The sequence below is a fragment of the Ambystoma mexicanum genome, chromosome 8, assembly GCF_040938575.1.
Source record: "Ambystoma mexicanum isolate Mex_15411 chromosome 8, UKY_AmexF1_1, whole genome shotgun sequence".
Taxonomy (NCBI): domain Eukaryota; kingdom Metazoa; phylum Chordata; class Amphibia; order Caudata; family Ambystomatidae; genus Ambystoma; species Ambystoma mexicanum.
In genome coordinates this window covers 73576423-73598397 of record NC_090929.1, presented here as the reverse complement: position 1 = coordinate 73598397, position 21975 = coordinate 73576423, and the positions used below count along the sequence as shown (strand labels likewise).

Sequence of the window (21975 nt, the reverse complement as noted above, 5' to 3'; positions counted from 1 at the left end):
CTGCACCCCTGTATCAACTAACAAAACCCTCCTCAATATCAATAAATCGTGGCTGAACAAATGAACCCGCTTTCATTACATTGGATTTCTCCTGTGAGGAGCTTGAATTACAATGTGAAAACACAGCTGTTGGTGCACAAGTAAATGGTTCTTCCGTCACCTGCTCTTAGGGAAGGCCTCGCCTGAATGCAGTTTCAAACTGCCCATACTGGCAGACTGTGGTGTGACCAGCCTGCCGCGGTCTGAGGTCCCACTGACCACTGACCCTGAGTTGCAGGCGTTCTGTTCGTGTCACCTCACTTGTATTTCACAAGGGGCAATACTGGACTAACTGTGAATTATTTATGATAGGTTATCATTCCAAGGTGGACAGTCTCGTACACTCTTATTGTACTTCTCAAAATATCCCTATGAGAGGGGGAAAGGGGACAAATAGCACCAATGAGTGTTTGTCTGCTTTGCATTAAATCACAGAGCATTTCGGGCATATATATGATCAGTGCTCTCTATATTTGCTAAATAAGTCTGTGATAAAAGGGTTGTATGTGTGAATCAGTAAATACATAACAAACACAATTAGTGTGAAGATGTACCTAACATGCAGGGCTGTCTTTCACATGTGAGCTTCAACTGGGCACATGGAAGACTATACGTGGCACAGAAGACTGTACTTGGGCACATGCTGCCTGGTGATGGGTGTATTCGGCTGCACCTTGGCAACTGATGCTGATATCAGTATCTCAACATATATGGGCACTAAGCCTAGGAAATTGTGCAGGTGAGACTGTCAACAGGCATTTGATGGTTGTATCTGGACACATGAGACTTCAAGTCTCATTAAATAAAGCCAGACCTGTTTGTTTTTCCCTCCTTGCACTCACTTAACCCATGGGCAATCACATACATATGCTAACTTCCGTTATTCATCTTGCCTCGTGCCATCCCCCATATCACAGCCTAATCACTCCCCGTCTCACTTTACCAAATTCCTCCAATCTCGCTCTATATAAAGCAGAAAATCTGTTAGTTGGTTCCTTATACAATTCCAAATCGTCCACCAATCTGCACCAAATTCTGCATAGTTACCTGTTAGGACCCTCCGGGCACTGCTGGCTACATGACATTTGGATACTCCACCCCTTTCCACAGATTTTAGCCCCTTGGTCACCTGAAATCGGTGAAACATCAATGTGGTCGTAGAAAAACCAGATGAAGCTCATTTTAAGTGGCTCGACACGAGGAAACAAAATTCGAAGGCTCACAAGCCACGTTTCAAGACCCTAGACACACCGTTGCTGGGATATTTGCCCCATAACGCACTGCACTGCACCGGATATATTGACATTTTGTGTACTTGCTCTGCTGTTCTCTTTCCACATGCCTCCCAAAAAGAGAACATCTATTGGACAAATTAATCCAAAATCACAGAAAGTGAGATTATGAAGGGCAGCCGAGACCCCTCACCAGTGTGAAGCCCGAATTGAACAATAGCAAATAAAGATGGCTAAATCAAGGGCTGCGGAGACAACAGAGCCTGTGCGGAGTACGGGTACTTTTTGCTAGCAGTAAATATCCCCACCCAGCACCTCACACACTGCCTCTGGCAGAGAGTCAATTTACGATAAAACAACATTCATCAAGCAATCCTTTTACTCACAATTTCCCTCCTTCCGTCCTCATTGACCCGAATTCAGGCTAGTGATATTAACAGCCCTACAGGCCTCCGCCATGATCAGGTCCATTCCTCCAAGATATTAATCAAGCTTTGGCAAAGCCAAGATTTGCTGCTTTTGTGTAGGTATGGGAGAGGCATTTTACAGGCATGCCATAATGGTACTTACTGGGCATAAGCTAGCAACATCTGGCAAATGGTGTTAGCACCTGGGCATATTATGGCAGTGCCTGCCAAAAGGCAATGCAAGAGCCAAAACTGTGGACTTTGTCATTCCTTTATTTTTAACAGAACTTCAGTGCAAGGAACAGATGTGAGAAACATATGTTGCTTACATGGTGAAGGGTGCAGTACAAATGCCCAATAACATAAATCAAGTGGCGGAAGGCACACTTGGTAAGAATGTTTGTCTCACACAAGGAGCTGGTTTGGAGCTGCAACTAAGCCATTCGTTTTCCGAAGGCTGCTTACAAATAATATTGTAATCCCCGTAAAAGCAAACAACGAGCTGAACGAGAACTCAAGACAGTGTGTTTTATTATGTTATTAGTTCTGTATACTGGCCCAACAATTCAGCACTGTAGTAGTCTCAGAGCCCATAGGCTGGTCCAGGAGCTGTATTAACATGGCAAATTGTGGCCCTGCCAGCGATACACAGGCCATAGCCAGCAGAATTAAAAGGAGAAGGGGAATCGCTTTAACAGCACTGTTCTGAGTGGTCTGAAGACGACCTGGGTTGGCTTGTGATGTTCAGGTGAGCTAGCTGTTACAATAGTACAACCGTAAATTAGCTAGTGCAGTGGCTAATAAGCATCCGTTTCTTATGTCAAGGTAGGGTCTGATTTGGTGAAGAGGTTTGATGACGTATCCACAGGAGGAACGTATACTCGATACGTGTTGTTTCATGGATAGTTCCGAGTCAAAAATGACGCCAAGTGTTTTAACTGAAGTACTCACAGGATTGCTATTGCCCATGATCGAGAAGTGGGCATATACAGTCTCCAATTTTTTCAAGCGGGGACCAGATGCAACAATGAGAAGTTCAGTCTTCTCATTGTTGAGCGCAAGGGAGTTATAGGCCATCCATGAATACATTTTGGAGTAGATGTTAATCAGCGTTTTGTTGTCATCACTGTATTTTCCAGTTAGTTCAAGTAGGCCTTGGCACCATGCAGCATCTTTAGTGACGGAGGGGAATGTAGAATTATGGTTCACTGGATGAGCATTTGGCCTCATTGATGAGCTGGGTATAGCTTTTAGATTTGGCATCAATGATGCTGTTCTTATAAGCAAGTGCATGGAAGTGGGTCCAGGGTTTTTCTGACATTCGCGTTCATGTGCTCTTTTAGTTCTTCTCGCCGTCAAGACGTTATCATTGAACCAATGTTTTCTTATGCTTTCAGTTTTCATTCTCTTTGTTTTTTCAGGGGCTAGAGAATCAATAGTAGACTTAATAGCTTGGGCGGGGAGTACATCTAGATCGGAGGAGTTGTCAAATGTAACCGCAGTATTCGATCTGGAAGCTAGGAGAGAGGAGAACTCATTAGAGGAGAGATTCTTCACATCTCTACTTTTTATGTTGATCCTAGGATTGTTGTCAAGTCTAAGGGGGGGCGTTGGTAGTGACAAAGTCATGTTAACTACTGCGTGGTCTGACCACAGACAGGCATCAGTGTCAATGTGAATGTCAGAGAGATTCGTAGCCAGAATCCAATCTAGCATGTGACCACACTGATGAGTAGGTTGCTTTACCATTTGGCAAAGGCCGAAGTTTTCATTGCGGATAGTGGGGGAAGAAGCCTTAGAGTCGACAGGATCCTCAGCCCATGAATTGAAGTCACCCAATGCAATTACAGGGGAATTCGTTTTCATGAAGTTGTTCTTAAAAGAGGGGCAGGTTTGTGGGTCTCTGTACAAGATTAGGGTGCTCTCTGAGGTGGTTCACTTTCATTTTTGCGAGTAGGTTTTCACAAGCATCACCATATGGTGCGTTTTTGTAGTGACAGTCCAAGTTTTCTTTCACTATAAGTGCTACCCCTCCACCCTTGTGCCCCATGTATTGTATAGCCTGGGGGAGTGGCATTATCTGCAGATATCTGAGCAGCATCATGTAGCCAGGTCACAGCGACTGCAAACAGGTCTGGTTTATGCGTGCTGGCCAAGTCCGCTACCTCAGTGCAGTGTTTGCCCAGCGAGCGGGTGTTTAGGAGGAAAAAAGAAAAGGGGGCGGTGGTGCGGGATACCAGAATATCGCTGTTCGTGTTCGGAGCAAGGCAAGAGGATATTGCATGTACTTGTAGCGAGGGAGTATCAACCACACAACCATTCCGTTCGTCCCTTCGGGCAGATCCTGCCATAGGAGTAGGGTCGGCAAGTGCTCTGGGTTCAACGATTGTCACCTACCACAGGCTGGAGACCCATTGCAAGATATTTTACTAGAATTGCAGCGGGATTAGAGGGATAACCAGACCTTCGCGTCGTAGACATACTGACAGTGGAATAGACGCGAGTGAGGAGGCACTTCAAGAGGGAAGTAGGGTCTTACCTCGGAGGAAACAAGTTATACGGAGTTGACGCCTCGATCTCTAGCCAACCTCACACAAACTGGCACTAACCGGCCTGTCAAATGCACCGGTGATAACGTGCCGTCGATAACGTTTTCAGGCCTGTCCAGGTCTGGGAATTGTAGTTCTCACGGAACTATGAATACAATTAGGCAAATTAGTGTTTTAACTCGATCAAGCAGTGCACAAAATGCACAGAATCACAACGGTGAAATCAAAGGTTTCAATCAAGAATAGCAAGGTTTCAAATGTAGGTGATGTTAAAAAAGCAGTATGTAAATGTGTTATCCCGTATTGTTGGTAGTTTTTAACCCCACTTAAGCAATACACAATAAATGCTAGGGTAAAGGCAGACTCATGCGAGATACCCAAAATGTTAACTTCCCGATCTGGCTTTATGCAAACAAGCCAATACTAAAATCAACATGCAGTCTTTCATATAGCAACCTCATGCATACAACAAATCCTATACATTCCATGGACTTCAACTCCCATAAAGCCTCAAGTACTGAGATGAGGAAGTGGAGGAAGGAGTTCAGGCAGATTTAAACAATTCCAAAACAGAATGTTGTGAAGAATCCTGTGGATCCCTCACTAAATGTCTCCTGCCAGGTGGCCAGGAGAGAGCCCCCGCTTCCTGATCCCAATCCTGGGGGTGGTGTAGTACGGGAGGATCACCTGGGTGCAGAGGTGGGTGTCTGTTACACCCCACAATTTAGTGAAGTATGTCAACAACATGTCAGTGGGAAGGAGATATCCGAATATGCATTCTCCTCTGACTCCTGAATATTGGGTAACAAAACATATTTTGTTTTTTAATATGTGTTAAGGTGGAAAGAGGCCCTAAAGCAGAAGTAGCACAGGCCGTTGATTTCACAACCATGGGCCTCATTCCGACTTGGGCGGTAAGGGTTAACGGTCACCGGTAATGATGCCGGTGCCGGAAAACCCTTACCTCCCGATTCCGAGGTCCCTTAGCAGGAACCGCAAAGGACGTGTGGTCTGACCACACGTTCTCTGCGGTTCCCGTTAAGGGACCTTGGAGCTAATAACGGTACCGCAATTTGCGGTACTGTTATTAGCGCCTTCCCCATTCCCATTGAGCCCTGTAGGGGCTCAATGGGAATGGGGAATGGTCTACAGAATGGGGACTTACCGGGTCCTCCAGGGTCGGAATGACCCAGTAAGTCCCCATTCTGCCAGACCGGACCCGGACTTGGTTTGGGAGGCAGCCATGGTGCTAATAGCACCATGGCTACCGCCTGACTGGGAATGACCCCCAATGTCTTGCAGAAATTACTTTTTCCAAGTTATACAACACCATGCCCATGCTTGAAGGAAGGGTGAAGGGGGATGAATTTATGAGATGCGATGACTGATAAGGGCTTGAGAGTAAATTGATTACACAAAACACCTGGATGAGGTGACTGAGGAGAGGGTTCTCTTCCTGAGGTAACCGATTAACAATACTTGGTGTACTTTAACAGACTGTCAGATGGGCAGAAGGGGTAGAGACAAATACAGTGCAACAGTGACTGAAACAGAATGCTTTTTTATTTATTTGCATTTTTAAAGCGCTCAGACAGCCCGGGGGCACCGAGGCGCAGTTACAGGAGGAGCATGTCTTAGTTGCGTATTTATAATGCGCTTAATACCGAGAGGTTTCTAAGGGAGGAGTCAGAGATCGAACCTGTGTTGCTTCGTGTCGTCTTGCTTCCAATCGAGCACATTGCTGCTGAGCGATCCTGAGTCCCGGGACAATGATTGCAATGCAGCTCCACTCAGAGCTATTTGGGAAACAGGGCGGTGGGAGGGGGTGGGCCGGGCGGTGGGGGGGTCATTCTACAAAATTGACAAAGAAGATAACATCCACAGGTTTGCAACAATTTCATCAAATGCATTATCACTTCGAGGACAGCAAGTATGGTCCAGACGTCTAACAAGTGTGGTCTAGAATTTAGAAGTGTGTTCAAATGCACTCTTTTGCCTCTGGGTTTGCCGGAATGCTGAAACCACTACACCTACCATAACAAGTGTTTTCCAACTTTAATGCATTATACTTTCTCAACCCATGTGTGCCCTTCCCCATCCATCCCCCTACAAGTGGGCCGATTTAGGTAGGTCTAGCACTGAACTGGCGCAGCCGCCGCGCCCGCGCTGAGGGCGGCGCTTCGCCCGGCATTTTGGGGCCAATATTTTTTGGGCACTGGCACTTATTTTTTTTACAAATTAAGCACTGGGGTAGAGGCTTCATTACCCATGGGGGAATACATCACACGTGCAAAATCTGGGCAGATTACTGTGGGGTGGGGTAAACGACCGCCACGGTTCACAGACACTGCAGGCGGCATTCACGACTGCATTCACAAATGAGTACAGAACCACGTGGAAACCTGCCTTTGCCCGGTTCCTGTGCAGAAATCGCACTCAAAACTGCTCATCAGTCCTCTCTCCAATTCCCGGGTCACTTCTAAAGAACCACCCCTCACATTACGTAATGGTGATTTAAGCTGCTGACCATCAGACACTATTGGACTTACCCTGTATTATTTTGACGCCAAAACTGGGTAGCGTTTAAATGTTATCTTACAAAATAGACACAACGACAGGTTGTTTGCAGCACCGAGCTTTAACAGACAATCGTTACTTCATTTAATGACAGTACTCATATCTAGTTTAGCAAAGCCTACACCGCCACCTTGTGGTGAAAATGTGTACTTGTCCTAAAGCAAAAACTTGAAGATTTGGTCAGCCTGCATCCAGATCAGGAGTGGGGCAACAAGTGGGCCGGACATTTAAAAAAGTGTCCGATAATTGAAAATTACAATGTGTGACTTTTCACGCAATACAGTTTGAATAGTAACTGCGATACTGTTTTTTTTTAAACATGTGTAGGAAATTTGCATTTTGAAGCATGTTGGGCAGGAACATAGACCAACTCCACCAACTATAGAGTGCTGACCTAAAGTCTGGCCCACAAAAGCAGTCCACGCAGCAATGTTTGACTGGCCCTTCGGGCATTGCCCTACTGCCCAATAGGCCATCCGAGCCTTCTTGCATGTGTTGGTTATGGAGCTTGAGAGTAATGCCATACCTGTATGCAATGTGGTAAGACAGTGCAGTTGCCAAATGCACCTAGCACAGGAGAGAACAGTGAATGGCATTTGGCAAAGGGTGCCACCTGTGCACCTGCTCACTGGGTCCCGTTGCCCAACACTGCCGCTCAAACGGCCACACCTTTCATATACCAGCATGAGTGGGTCCACGGTTTCACTTACGGTGTGTACCACGTGTAGCTGCCCTTACTAAGGTAAGCTTACTAACAGTACAGAATGTGCCAGGCTAAAACCTTCTGCTGAAGTCACGCGCTGGGAAACAGTATAGGAGGCTCTCTCTCGCCTTCACCTAGGCCCGCTACTGTATGTGGACTGGCCTCTTACTGGGCTTGGCCCACATGCACGTGATGAGATGTGATGTGATGTGAGAGAGAGAGAGAGAGAGAGAGAGAGAGAGAGAGACGGAGAGAGAGAGAGAGACAGAGAGAGAGAGAGAGAGAGAGACCCTGTACATATGGGTAATGCTGACATCAGAAGCAGCTAGTACAACTCTTTACAGAAACTTTTTTTTTTTTTAGATGTAAAGTCCTTGTGCGCAGTTCAAACTTGTATCACATACAGGTATTTATCACGTTTTTGTATTTGTACGATATAGTGATTTTTTTATTCCACATCTTTATGAAATTGCCACATTTTTCACAAGTGATGTCTTAGCTTCCCAACACATGTTTCGGCCTTATGCTCTCTTCAGGGTGATATTTTGCAATAGTTAAATTCTCTTCCCACGTCAAAATACACATGTTGTAGGTGAATTGGAAACCACCTGTTTGTACTTTAGAACAATGGTATGTCAACGGGCATATTATTTCCTGATTAGTAGCATTTTCTATACTTCCTTAGTATGTCATATCGAAGCCACTTTTGTTGTTAAGAAATTCGTGTAATTCACGTTTACAGCATTTTGTTGCTGGTTGAATGGTTAACAGACTCACGCCACTTCTTCAAGGCTGAGTTTTATTTTATACTGTCCTTAGCCAGGGAACATTCTGTGTGGGATTCCCACTTTCTCTGCAACCCGAGCAAGATTACAAAACCCATTCTTTCAGATTTTAATTGGGAAATTCTTTGCATGTTAAGGGCCCGATTCATGGAATTATATTTGCGCGGTATATAGGGAATTTGCAGGCCAAACTGCATGGGAAATCCTGTTCGTCGATTCATGCAATGGACTGCGCTATACTTTTACGTACTTTGCAGGGACTTTGCGCAGCCGAGTGCCTTTTGTGAGACACCACGCAGAGCATGGGCATGGCATGCACAGAGGTCAGGGAAGGGGGCGGAACTCGTAAAATGAGGAAGAACAAGGGAAAATGTGGGTGTTACGAGGGACGGGCTGCAGGCAGTCCATCGCACGCCCGCTATTGGGTGGCACGATACGCATTCATGGATCCGACTGTGCAACCCCTCGGCGGGGAAATGGTCACGCAAAGCCCTCATTCTATCCGACACCCAGAGGCAGGCGTACAGACACTTGCACATAGGATTCATAACGCAGAGGTAAGATCAGGTGTCGGATTTAGGTGTGCGTGTACCCAGCCAGGGTTCAGATCTAACTCAGGAGTGCGCGTATGCAGTGTAGCGGGTGCAGGAACAGTTTACAGGGGTTCGCACACAGCTTTACTGAGTTTTACTTGAGCTATAATAAATCATACGCATGTTCTCAGGGTGCTAGTAACAGTTACATGGGATCCCACGCAGGGTCCCCAGGATGCAGGCCTGCTTGCGGGGGACCGCACGCACTGTTTCAAGGGTGCATGTATTCACACCTGGGGAGCACGCAAGGTCGCCGTTTTTGCTTTGCGTGGGGAATTGTCAGGGACAATCCAGCCGTGAATTGCGTATACGGTTACTTTGCACGTACAATTCATGAATGCGTGCAGAAAATCGTGTGCACACAGGCTTGCGCATAGTCGTTCTTGGGGCGCAGGCTTTGCAGGATCTCCGTGCACTATTGCATGACTGAGGCCCTTGATCTCCATCTGTAGAACGCATCCAGCAGTGCTTCAGCAAATATGTTATTGTCCAGGCCAAGAAGTCCCCATCATACAATTGTTCGACATATTGCAACACTTAACATGTCTGCTGTCAGAGCCAGTAGAGTGTTAAAAGCAGCTCAAAGAGAACAACATAAACAGCGACTTAAACATTAAATCAAAGGGGTGCCTCTTGCATCACAGGGGGCACATTGAAAGCAGGGCCCCAGTTATGAGTAATGTATTGTGAATTTCACCCCATAGTGCGATTATGAGGGGCAAGGAAAAAGCAGTAAAAAATTATATTACAACGCATAACACAAAACTCAGAGTAAGTTCCCAAGTGTTGAACAGGGGCGGAGGACAGTGAAGCTGGCCATTATTGAAAGGAAGAACGTATCCAATTTCATAGCGTAAAAGTACAATTGAGCACAGACCTCGCTTCGGGAAGACCACAGCGAGGAGAGCCGATCGCAAGGGGTCGATACAAGGGAGCAGGGCGCTGGCAACGGGGCAAGTTGAAGGGGGAGCAAGTTGACAGCAAGAGCGATAAGAGATGGAGATGCACTGGTTAGATGCCAACACCCCTGCCCACATCCCTACCAAATGATAATGATTTGCCTCTGTGCAATTAATGAGCTGATCATTCGATGGACGTGGTTCGCCCACAAATGCTCCAGGGCAGATATTTGCCCAGTAGAACGTTCCTTTTGGAATATATTTCACTTATTCCTTATGAAAGTACAATAAGAAAAGAAACATCACAGAGGACATAAGTGAACAGAGAATCCACCAACTGTGGGCCCATGGGCCTATTACGATGACTCTCAGCCCACACCCTGGGCGATATGTCATCAACATCAGGCAGATATGACTCACATATCGCTTGCTAAGCAACTCTGGAGGAAGAACAAACAACAGCCTTCACTTGATTGTCCCAGCCAAGAGCTCTGCCAGCAGTTGCTTAGCACTCAAAGTCATTTAAACGTAAGCCTTTTTAAGCATACATTTTTTAAAACAGAAGTTGTGCAAATCGTCCAGAATGACTACAGTGAGACTGCCTATTGTGCTAATTAGTGTACAAGCGCAGCAAAGCCACTAATACTGGCAGATGAAAGAGGTAATGTTCCGCAAATTATGCATTTTAAAGAACATTGAACCAGTAATATTGGTCGAAGCTTACCGGTAGCCAGTGATTTTACTCAATACATTACAGAGAATGCTTTTTTATCGAAGACATGAACAACACAACGAAAAAAATACTGAAATTTGGTAAATCTATATGAGGTGAGGTATGTGGGTAAAACGCGGGGTGATGCGGTTGGGCTGGGCTTAGGCTTATAGAAAAATAGGAGGACTGGTGCTGGAAACCCCCCAAAAAATTCTCTGGAATGGAATTTGTTTAAATCACATAGATCCTGGGCTACCAGCAGCATTATGCACTAAGTGATCAAACTAGGCCACACGGTTACACAACTGCAGCCTACACCGGCCTGCTCTCTTCACTTCAGGCACTGCCCTATCAGCATGTCCAAATCTGCCGCCAATGCTGTATGCTCTGAGCATGGCCGTCATTTTAGGGGGTTCAAGGGTGTTTGCCCCCCACCAACTTTCGTGGCACAGCATTTTGTCCCCATTTGGCAGTGGTCCCTTTGCTTTAGATGTCATGTCCCCCCACCAACATTTTCAGCAACGTTACTCCACTGGCTCTGAGACATATGTGGCAGGGGAGCAAAATGTACACTCACCACCAGCCATTGGCTAGAAATGGTGTGCTGTGTGTATGTATAGAATTGAGGTGGCGAGTGACTTTTTTTATGGCTGGCCAGTAGCTTGCAACTTGAATATTTACCCCCTGCGTGTGTAATCCTGCAAGAGCTCCACTGACAGAGTGGAACTGAGAACAAATGCATTATACAGCAGAATAGCACAGCAGAAGGAAGTAGAAGCACCCCTCCTCACTAATAGCCCCACAGGGTCAGTCTCCACGTCCATTCAAACCTTGGCCTCTCTGCTGAGATTGCCATTTGCAATGGTGCATTGTATGCAGGTGGGGGAACAACAGTGAAATGGTCTAGAGGACCCTTCGATCTCCCTGGACAATGGATTCTCTGTCTTTATTGTACAGAAGTGTGACTGAGATTTGTTTAGGAAGGACGGCCACTACAATCTACACCGGGTATGTGGGGTGAAGGGGTCAAAGGGGAACCAAGGAGTACCAACACTGTCCATTTCCGACACATAAGACTTAGCTATACCCTAAGATGCTGGCAAAATCAGGGTACCTCCCCGTACCCCAGTTCTTATTACTGCAAACATTAGGAGCACTCAGAGAAAAGATGTATGCCATGGTTATACGGGTTTTGTTGTACGAAAATGACCCAGAGACAAAATCACGCCAGGAGGCATGAGAGCCCCAGGTGAAGCTGAAGACGAACTTACCTTCTGCAGGAGCATGTTGGTGACCATGGTGTCCCTCACTTTCCCCACCCTCCACTCCATCTCTGGGGCGGAGCTGGGGGCCAGAAGCCTCTGCTGGAGAAAAGGCGAGAGCTACAGCCCACTGGCGGCTGGGGGGGGCAGGCAGGAGGAGGGGGGGCAGAGAGAGGGGGGTGATCAGTGGGTGCTAGTGCAATGGAGGGGTCAGGGGGTGAGGAGGAGGAGAGAGCCAGAGCCCACTGGCGGGTGAGGGGGCAGGCAGAAGGAGTGGTGGGCAGAGAGAGGGGGGGTGATAAGTAGGCCAGGGGTGCTATTATCAGGCAGTGGGTGCTGGTGCAATGGAGGGGACAGGGGGACAGGCTGGAGAAGAGGAGAGAGCTACAGCCCACTGGCGTTTGGGGGGAGAGGGCAGAATGAGGAGGGGGCAGAGAGAGGGGGCGATCAGTTGGCCAGGGGTGGTATTATCAGCCAGTGGGAGGCTGGTGCAATGGAGGGGTCAGGGGTGAGGCTGGTGAAGAGCTTGCTGGGGAGCAAATAGTGAGTAACGGTGGGGGGTTTATTGGGGGCAATTTGAAGGGGTCAGTTGAGGGTCCTCGAGGTTTCCGTTGAGGGTCACTGGGACCGTTGGAGGGGGGGTGACAGTTGGAGGGGCCCTGACGGGTGATGGGGGGAGTCACTTGGGGTGTGTGATTAGCCAGAGGTCTGGAGGTGACTCAGGGGGTCTCGGCAAGGGGTGCTATTCCCTCCCTCTCTCCTTTACTGCCCAGTGCCCCCTCACTCTCTAGCGCCCCCTCTGTTGCCCGAGCCTCTCCACAGCATCGGTCTACTGAAGGAATGACCCGCTGGCCGGTTCCACTTGATTGGCGGGGGGTGGAAGACTTTAGCACCCACACTTATCAGGTACTCAGGGTGACGTGTGTACTCCCCGCCGTCCACGCTATCCTCCCAGAAGGCGAGTTGGATAAACCCGCGCTCCGAGCGCACTAAGGTCTGATAAATAAACCCATTTCCCCGGCCTGCAGAATGGGACAGTCCGTCTCCCTGGGAACGTGTCAAACAGTAACCAAGGTGCGCGAAGGCATGAAACAGAAGACGGACGAAAATGGGAGAAACAGAAAAGGGACTGCGTGCTGTGCGCGCAACCTCGTGTCCTACTCGGAGTAGGGCCTGCGGTGCTAAGGCGAGTGGCCTGGGCACGGGAACCAGGATTGCCCCGCTCAGTGGCATGAAACAGAAGACGGACGAAAGTGGGAGAAATAGAAAAGGGACTGCGTGCTGTGCGCGCAACCTCGTGTCCTACTCGGAGTAGGGCCTGTGGTGCTAAGGCGAGTGGCCTGGGCACGGGAATCAGGACTGCCCCCCCCTCAGTGGCATGAAACAGAAGACGGACGAAAGTGGGAGAAATAGAAAAGGGACTGCGTGCTGTGCGCGCAACCTCGTGTCCTACTCGGAGTAGGGCCTGCGGTGCGAAGGCGAGTGGCCTGGGCACGGGAACCAGGACTGCCTGGCAGTGTCTCCGAGTCCACGTGGTGGTGCAAAAATCCCAAGTGGAAACAATCAGAAAACATACGAAAATGACGGTCTGACGTGCTAGTAGTCAGACAAAAACTGAATTTAAAAGACCAGCCTGGTTAATGTGGTGTTAATTGTGACATAGCCTCAACCTCTTGAATCAGAAAGCATAGCTCTCAACCATTTATGTCGCAAAGGCGGGTGAAAACCCCCGATTTCATTTTAGGCGGGTGAGTGGCCCATTGAAACGAATGGGAGTGCAGGAGGCTTGGCGGGTGAGAGAGCTGTTTACAAGGCGGGTGACACCGGCCAAAAGCGTGTGAGTTGAGAGCTATGCAGAAAGGCGGGTGAAAAGACACAATTCTGTTTTAGCGGGTGAGAGTCCATTGAAGAGAATGGACAGATAACGAGTTTGGCGGGTGTATGAACACTCTCTGGCGGGTGAGTTGAGAGACATGAATTGTGGTAGGCTAACATATAAAACCAGGGCTTTAAGTGAGGCAGGGTTTGCCAGGACAGAGCTGCGGCAGTCTCTGAAAAGGCAGTCTCCGAAAAAAATGTCACCTACACTTGGCACTGCTGGGGCTTCCCTGGAAGCTCCAGCAGATGAGCCCACTAGAGGCAAAGGCCTTTTTTCTAAAGCTGAAGCTCTCACTCAAGCAAAAGAGCTTTGGCTTCACAAAAAAATGCCTTTTTTCCCATACATTTATCACAGGCCATGCCTGGTGTTGCCGGCGCCACAATTATGGACGAAAAGGCAAAGCTACTAAAAGCCAAGGCCTTTTTGTTTCTAAAGCCTGAAGCTCTCGCTCGTGTGCAAGTGCTTCAGGCTTTAGAAGAAAAGGCTGTGGCCAGGTCTTTTCTATCATAATGGCAGCGCTGACCTCTGCTAGGTCACTGTCCCTTAAACTAAGAAGCAGCAATCACTGAAGGGGGATCTTTTAGTTTAAGAGATGCCTGGTGAGGGCACCGTCACCATTAAGGAAGAAAAAGGGTAGTGCCGACCCCTGCCAGGCATCCCTTTAACATACAAGGCAAAATTTGGAAGCACCTGTGTGGGAGATTTTGGTCATAGCAAGCAGGAGAAATGATTTCTCCCATATGATTGCATGGGGGTTCAAACTATTTTAGGCGGGAGAAAGGGAAAAATAGCAATAATTTTAATTTAAAAAGCAGGACTCTCCCGCCTAAATAGGGAGTGTTGGCATGTATACTTTAACTAAGAGATGGAGGGATCAGCACCCTCTCCCCCGGGTGTGACGGCCGTGATCCCTGCATCTCTTCTGGGAGTTAGGACCACAATTATGGGCAAAAAAGGGTTGTGCAGACCCCCCACCAGGCATCCCTTTAGCTGACAAATACAGGAATTATCAACCTTGCACCCCAGCCATGCCACTGCATCTCCTGTATAAAAACCCTGATTCTAGTCCAGGGACGGTGTCAGGGCCTTTCACACATTTCAGATGAAATGGGCCAGAGCCTGAGGCGGGTCCTGGGCAGTTTCCCCCATGTTGGCAGTCAGCAGTCTTCTGACACAGCAACATACTCCTTTAATTCAGGCAGGAACAGCATCAGGGCCATTCAACCCTTGCAAAGTAAAGGGGCCAAGACCCTCAGGGGGGCCCCAGCAACTGCCTCCAGGTTGCCAGTCAGCGGTTTTCTAACACTGCAATATATTCCTTTCTATATTACTTTCATTTGGGGCTTTAAATGTGTGCTTTGAAGCAGTCGCCTTACAAGCTGCTTTTGCTGGTGCCCTTCAGGCTGTCACTTCCCGTGTAAACGAGAACTTCAGGCTGTGGAAAAAAGCCTTGCCTTTTCATTGTGTCATCGCGCCAACCCCCTGCCAGATGTTCTTTTCATTAAAGATGCAGGGATCATCGCCCTCACACCCCAGGTGGGAGGGTGATGATCCCCACATCTCTAGTCAAAAGGGTGCCTGGCAGAGGTCAGCACCACAATTAAAAGAGGCAAAAACAAAACACAAATAGCCTCGCTCAGCATATGACGTCTAACAACTGAAAAACACATCTAAGCTCAGTGAACGGTGTAAAATCGAAGCAGCCAACAGCACATCACAGCTCTCTTGCTCTTTTCTCCCGCTCAGTCCCACTAACCTCCACCCTCACCCTCTTACATTACAGACCCACTAGAGTGCCAGGGGGCCACACAGGTGGTGATAGTGTGTGGCATAAATGAGCCATAACATAACATAAATGACATTACCTGACTGCAGCCTGTTAGGCCATGGCCCTTTTGCAAAATCGACCCGGGCCTGTTACAGGGGCGTGGCCTAACAGGCAGCATTCAGGTGACGTAAGTGTTGTTTCTTAATTGCGGCACTGACCCCCTGCCAGGCCACGCCCCCTAACTGCCCCGGCTCAAGTTTGAAGGCATCTTAAAACACTACCCACTCGCTTCAGGAGATTCTAGTCCAGTTTTAACTTGGCATTCTGGGACTTGTAGTCTAGGCCTTATATTGGGAAACCCAGAACTGCAAATCCTTGAATGCATAGTTAAAACCAGGACTGGACACGCATTTTGGCAGGTATGCGGTTGATGTATAATATCTGGGGTGCAGGATGCCGCCTCGCATGCTCTTCATTGTTAGGGATTTCAATCAGGCGACGCACACCTTAGTCTCGGCCTAGTATGCAGCGCACAATTGAAATGCTTATGTTTTTATGTTAGATTCAATATTGAGATGGTACACCATTCATATCACAACCCCTTTTCAAATACCCCGGGTCACAATGGACCATGAACCAGGCTGCATGATAAAATGCATTATTTATTTATTTATTTATTTTAAAATTCAAAATAAATCATACAAATTTTAATATGGGGCAGCAATCACCAATGGGGTGATAAGAACAATAGGAATGTAAGCACTCAGTTTAACCTTCTATTAACACATCTACAAAACACCAGGAAATAGGAGCACTTATTGATTTTAGGTAAGATAGCACTCAAGTTAAGATTTCCCCCTGCAATGTTCCCTCAACCCACAAATAATCAATTTTGCGTGGATAAACAGAAGTAGCAGGTAATCAGGAATGACAAATGGAAAACAGAATTGAAATCGGACCTTCCCTCCCCAAACAAGAGAGAAAAATGGATTTCAAACCCTAGCAATGCTAAAAATGACACTCGGAAATGGGTGAATGAATTAATGAATGTGTGCAAAAACCTTGAAACAAATATTATTCCTCACTACAGCAACAATGCAAATATACTAACAATCCCTAAGAATGGATAACCAAGAGCACACAGTTCAAAAATGGAGTTGCAGGTGAAGGCGAGCGTCCCCAGCCAGCACGATCCTCCCCGCAATGAGAGACAATGACGGACTCTCCCAAGTTGGGAATAAAGCCAAGACAGAGTGCGGGTGAGCTTTAAATGAGAGTTTATCAATCAGAATAGGGCATGCAAAGAACTCTGCAACCTCTGAGAGCGCTCTGTCTGACAATCGCAAAGACAGGCGTATATATTTACAAAAAACGTCATAAGAACCTACATACTATAGGGGGCACAAGTTCGATGGGATTGGGTGGCGATGACTAACTATAGGTGCTGCTGCGATGCGGTTGGATTTGGCTGGAGGACGTCACTGGTCAGCCTCGTGGGTTGGGCTGGGCCTGGCAGGTTGGCTGAGTTCATCCGGGCGGTGTTGTTGTGCCATCGCGGCCAGTGTCAGAGATGAATGTCTTTTCCTGACTTATTTGCCCTAGGCCATGCACACCGCAGTCATTCAGTCATTACAATATTATCTTCTTTAGTATATCTTCCAATAGGTTATTCTACAGGTTAATGCAACACAGGAGGAATGCACCTTATGAAGGGTCTGATGGTCATTCGTCAGGGCATGGTTACCAGTGTCCTGTTGACCGGAGCCATAGGTTGAGGGGCTATGCTTCAGGGCATGGGACGGGCGGTACATGCCTCCCTGTCTTGTTAGATGTGGTTATAAATGTGCCGCGGTGTGTTGCCACAGTATTGGGTGTCCTGATAGCACAGGGCCATAAGTCTAAGATGATCCGGTGGGTTGTGGGGTTTACGAGGGGGCGCCTTTGGAAGTGTATGTTCAGGCAGAGGTTTACTGCTGTGCTGTAAATTATGCAGGTGGCGGGCCGTGGCCTTGGGTGCTGCAGAGGGGGCTACGCATCTTTGAAGCGGCTCCAGTCTAGTTGGGGGAGGTGGAGCAGCGCGGCCCGGGCCTCTGCTCTCATGTTTGGCAGTCTCCGCAGGGTGGGAGGGGAAATGGCCTTGCACATATTCACAAAGGTATCTTCCTCGTGTGTTGCCGGCTTTTAGAGGTGAAAACATCACAATCATTTGAACACTTTATAATACTTGTTTGAATACATTTCAACTTTGCTGGATGTGTCTCGATTATGTCCAGCCTGAGCACCTTATTTATACACTATGTTTTAACAATTACAGTATTTAGTTATATGCATATACATTTGCAGTAAGTGAGGTAGTAGTGAAGTTGGTGGAGTACATAGAGAATGACCCGCCACCGTACGCGACGGTGGTGTCACATAAGGGGCTTAGACATACACGCATGACAAGTGCATTCTCGCACATTCTTCACATGAGCCCTCTGTATGGTTACATTCGTCTTCCTGTGTACTCTAGCAGCATTAGTTCAGTTATGGCGCAGGACCGCGGGGTGTACGGTTTTCAATGATACACATAGAGAATAATCCCCCGGAATGCTTTTATCATTTGCACACCCCTACAGGTGTGTGGGTCCTTCAGTGCTGGTGTCATGTAAACATGCGTTTCTTACAATCATTACACAATTTTACAGGTTTCTTTAGTAGAAGTAGTTTTATGGAAAGGATACACGTATTAAAAGTAGTTTTTGACATTCGTATTTGGGTATTTTTCTGCTTTCATCGGATGAGCATACTACAGTTCTCCCCACCACCCAGGCCTTGCTGACCGGGTCATGCTGGGAGCAGTGATACACTGCGGACGGTGAAATGTTACAGTGTTAGTATCTTCTGCTAGCTCATGTGCGTTTTGTTCGTGGGAACAGGCTCACAGCGGATCTGCCAGGGTGCTGCGGCGGCAGGGATAATTGAAACTCTCCGAGGGTGGGGGCCGCGCTACAGTGCGCTGAGCTCACACCATCTTTGATAGTCAAAATGGTTTCTGGGCCTAGCTAAATTCAATACGTGTGGGCAATGTCTTCAGCAGGTGAACCCTCCACCACCTGGGCCCGGGTGGTCTGAGGGAACGCCCAATGAGCCATGACCCTCACCTGGGGAGGGGATGTAGGCAAGGGGGGGTCTTTTGGACCACTCCTCCCCTACATTTCCCCCCTTTCGTTACTTAAGTAACAAATTCTTTAACTCATTCAATCTCCTACACTCTTCTTCGTCCATAACTGCCTCATCCCATGCTGGTGTGCCTTTTATCGGCATCCAGGCTCTGCACACCCCCCTTAAGCTTTCACCCCTCCTAGCATATTCATCTGGGGTACAGGTGAGATATATACATCCGCCCTCTCCTTCCAAGTCTACCCACACCTCCTGGTACCATTCTAGTATACGGGGCTCTCTGACGGTGGTGTGCCATAATTTGTCTATGATATCCTTGTCATGATACCTGGGCACTAGCTGATACCTGGGTGTATCATCAGTTCCGGTTTGTACCTGCATTTCCTGCATAGTTTGCATCGTCCCACGGGTGTTGCCCATTGTCACCATCATCATTGCACCATTAGGTACTGCGTTAGCACAACATCGAAGACCAACCTGGCACATGCAAAAAATTAAAAGGAGGAACACCACAGCTGGCATCAAAAATTTCACAGTCGTTCCAAGCCATGAGGGGACCCAGGAGAAGATGTTGTCGAACCACGTACTGTCTTCGGCTCCGCCTTCCATTTTCATTTTTTCTCCTAGGTTGTGTACTACTTCGATCACATGGGACAGGGAGCCGTTTTCTGCGTCTTCGGAAGGTACGAAAGTGCAGCAGGCACTTCCAATTTTTCGGCAAACACCTCCATCCATCGCCGTCAACAGGTCCAAGACATACCTGTTCTGCATTGTCATCAGCCGTAAAGCCCTTAGTTCCACTTTTATTACGTTGAACCCTTCTTCAGTGTCATTGGCCAGCTGAATCAATTCCCAACACGTTATCTGGAGCCATTTTGCGTTTGCCCTTGCTTGGACACTTGAGCAAGGGCAAACTTGGGAAGCAAATAATGTTTCTGCTGAGCTGAATAATCGATATCTATCTGGGATCTGAGCCAACAGTTCTGATGATGCCTTTGATATGTAGTTTGATGCTCGTTTGTTACGGGCCAGCACCTCTTCCTTGCTCCCGGAAGACAGGACATACATCTGTGACTCCGCAGTTGGCTGGGCTGCACTCTGTTGTATGCGTTCCTGTGTCGTTTTGCTCCCATCGATGTGGCTTTCTGGTATAACCATTAGGGCTGAGTGCAGAGTAGCCATTGAGCAGCTGCCACTCCATGACGAGGGAAGGTGCAGGTATGCCTGGTTGCCGCATACCCAGTACGTGTCCATCAGGGCCGCTGTCCCTTTTCTCAGATCTGGGATGGTGAGGGTCTTGTTACAGTTTTTGTTTGTCCCCATAGAGGTTTTCCCCTCTCCTTTAAAACATAGTTTATAGTCTATTTTGTTTTGCAGTTTGAAGGGTTTTTCAATGGCGGTTACCCAAGTTAGTTTTGAGATGTGTTCCTTCCATACTGGTGTGCACGTTTCTTCTATCCATTGCAATTTCTCTGGTGCCACACCTCTGAGTGCTTCAGCTTTACACATTACTTCTTCATCCTTCCACTTGTTATCCGAAAAAAGTGTCCCTTGTATCACAAAAAATGGTTCCTCCAGACATACCACCCCTGACGTCTTCGGGTAGCAAGTTCTCTCGTTCTGCAGCATTCTAAAAGTAACTTCATGTGCCTGGAAGGGGTTCTTAATCCTGCACAACGTAAGATGAAGGAGACACTGGGCATCTATAATTGGCAACTCTTTGGGTAGCAATACTTTGGGTGTACCTGAAGCATGGGGAATGAGGGAGCAGACATAGCAGCTCTCGTTTGTTGTTTGTTTAGCTGTTGCACTCATATCCGCATACCATTTATTAGTCTGGTGGGGGTGTTGTGGGTCTTCCAGTCTATCTAATCCCAACCCATAGTACTCATCATACTTCCTCCTTTCCGCTCCCCTTTTCCTCCTGTTACTTCTCTTCCTAATGTACTTCCCGGCTTCAGGAGTGATAGACACAGTAGACCCCCCTTTCTCCTTCCCGCCCCCCTTCACCCAATCATCATATAGTATTTCATGTGTTGCTTTCATTCTTCCATTTTCTTCCATTCTATTATTTGACAACGTGTCTGTAGCTATGGGGGCAGGTTGGCTGGTAGGGGTGTTATACAACCAGGATATGGCGGAGGGGTTTCGGTCGTTCAGACTGTGAGCATTGTAATTAGATATCTTTGGCGGGGACACTGTGTTATTTTGCATTTCACCCTCTAGCTCTTCGTTTTTTATCATGACAGCATTGGATGGCGTTGTATAATAACCCCACACAAGTTTCGTCCCGTCCCATACCAAGAAGTCACCTTCCTTAATATTTACACTCGTGGTTGCATTACTTACAGTAGTGCTGTTAGTCCCTCCCCCCTCGTTTATCTCGATAGAGATAAACGCTATGAACCAGTATGTAACCAGGCCAATCATTAGTGTAAAAAACAATGTAATACACACTGATAATCCACATTCATACGAATATTAGCATTTCGCAGTTAACCATTCTCTAACTCTAGTAAATGTATTTGTTGCAGGCTGCCCGTTAGATGCCATGGTAGTTCCTGTTCGAGATATAAAGTGCATTAAGTGCATGAATGTAAACATTTTGTGGGCACTACCAGTGCCAGTTATATATTGCCGAGGAATGGAAGCGGGTAGGGTTGCGGGGAAGGGTATTCACAGACAAGGGTGTAAACACGGCATAATTTGATCACTCCATTAATTGCATATAAATCTACAAGATAAAAAAGGAAAAACGATTTTTTTTTCTTTTTTTTTTTTCCAGTAACATCTTAAAAAGAATGCCAGTATACTTATCAGTCATTTTCCCATTCAGGTTCGCTACTGTCATACATACACAAGTTCATATTCAAACATTCTGCTCAGATGCATAGTTTGCTGTTGTCTGTGCCTCCTCATCTACCTCCTCTTGCACATTACTATATGCTTTTCAAACATCTGTCAAGTGTACCCAGTACCTCAGGCCCTTCACTTTTACTGCCGTGGGCGTGCAGAACACTACCTCGTAGGGGCCATGAAACCGTGGAGCATTCCATCGACGCACAAAACTCCTGACATAAATCAATTCGCCTGGCATCAGCTGTAGCTGTTGCTCAGGCTCCGTGACAGACATTGTTATGTTTCCCTCCTCTCTAGTGAAGGGTGGAGAGAGCTGCCTTGATATTGCACGCGCTGCCCTTGTCAATTTCTTCAAATAGTCTGTGAACTCTTCTCCCAATATCGCAGCGCTTCTGTGTGCGTCTGAGTGTTCGCGCAGTGGAGAGTGTGCTGTGCACATTCGTCTCCCAGTCACGATCTCGTGCGGGGACAAATGGTGGTCTTTGCTTGGCTGATTTCTCAGCTCAAATAGCGCAAGGGGCAGACAGTAAATCCAATTCTTTTTCAATG

General features: G+C 47.4%; 1 protein-coding gene across 1 annotated transcript in view; it reads right to left on the bottom strand.

Annotated features, from left to right (window-relative positions):
* The window catches only part of CFAP77 (cilia and flagella associated protein 77), a 1107248-nt gene extending 1094423 nt beyond the window's left edge, over positions 1-12825 (bottom strand). Inside the window, exon 1 of the mRNA XM_069609309.1 lies at positions 11768-12825. Coding sequence (XP_069465410.1) covers positions 11768-11827 — 60 coding nt within the window. The 5' untranslated portion in view covers positions 11828-12825. The remainder of the gene's footprint in view (positions 1-11767) is intronic.
* Between the last annotated feature and the right edge of the window lie 9150 nt (positions 12826-21975).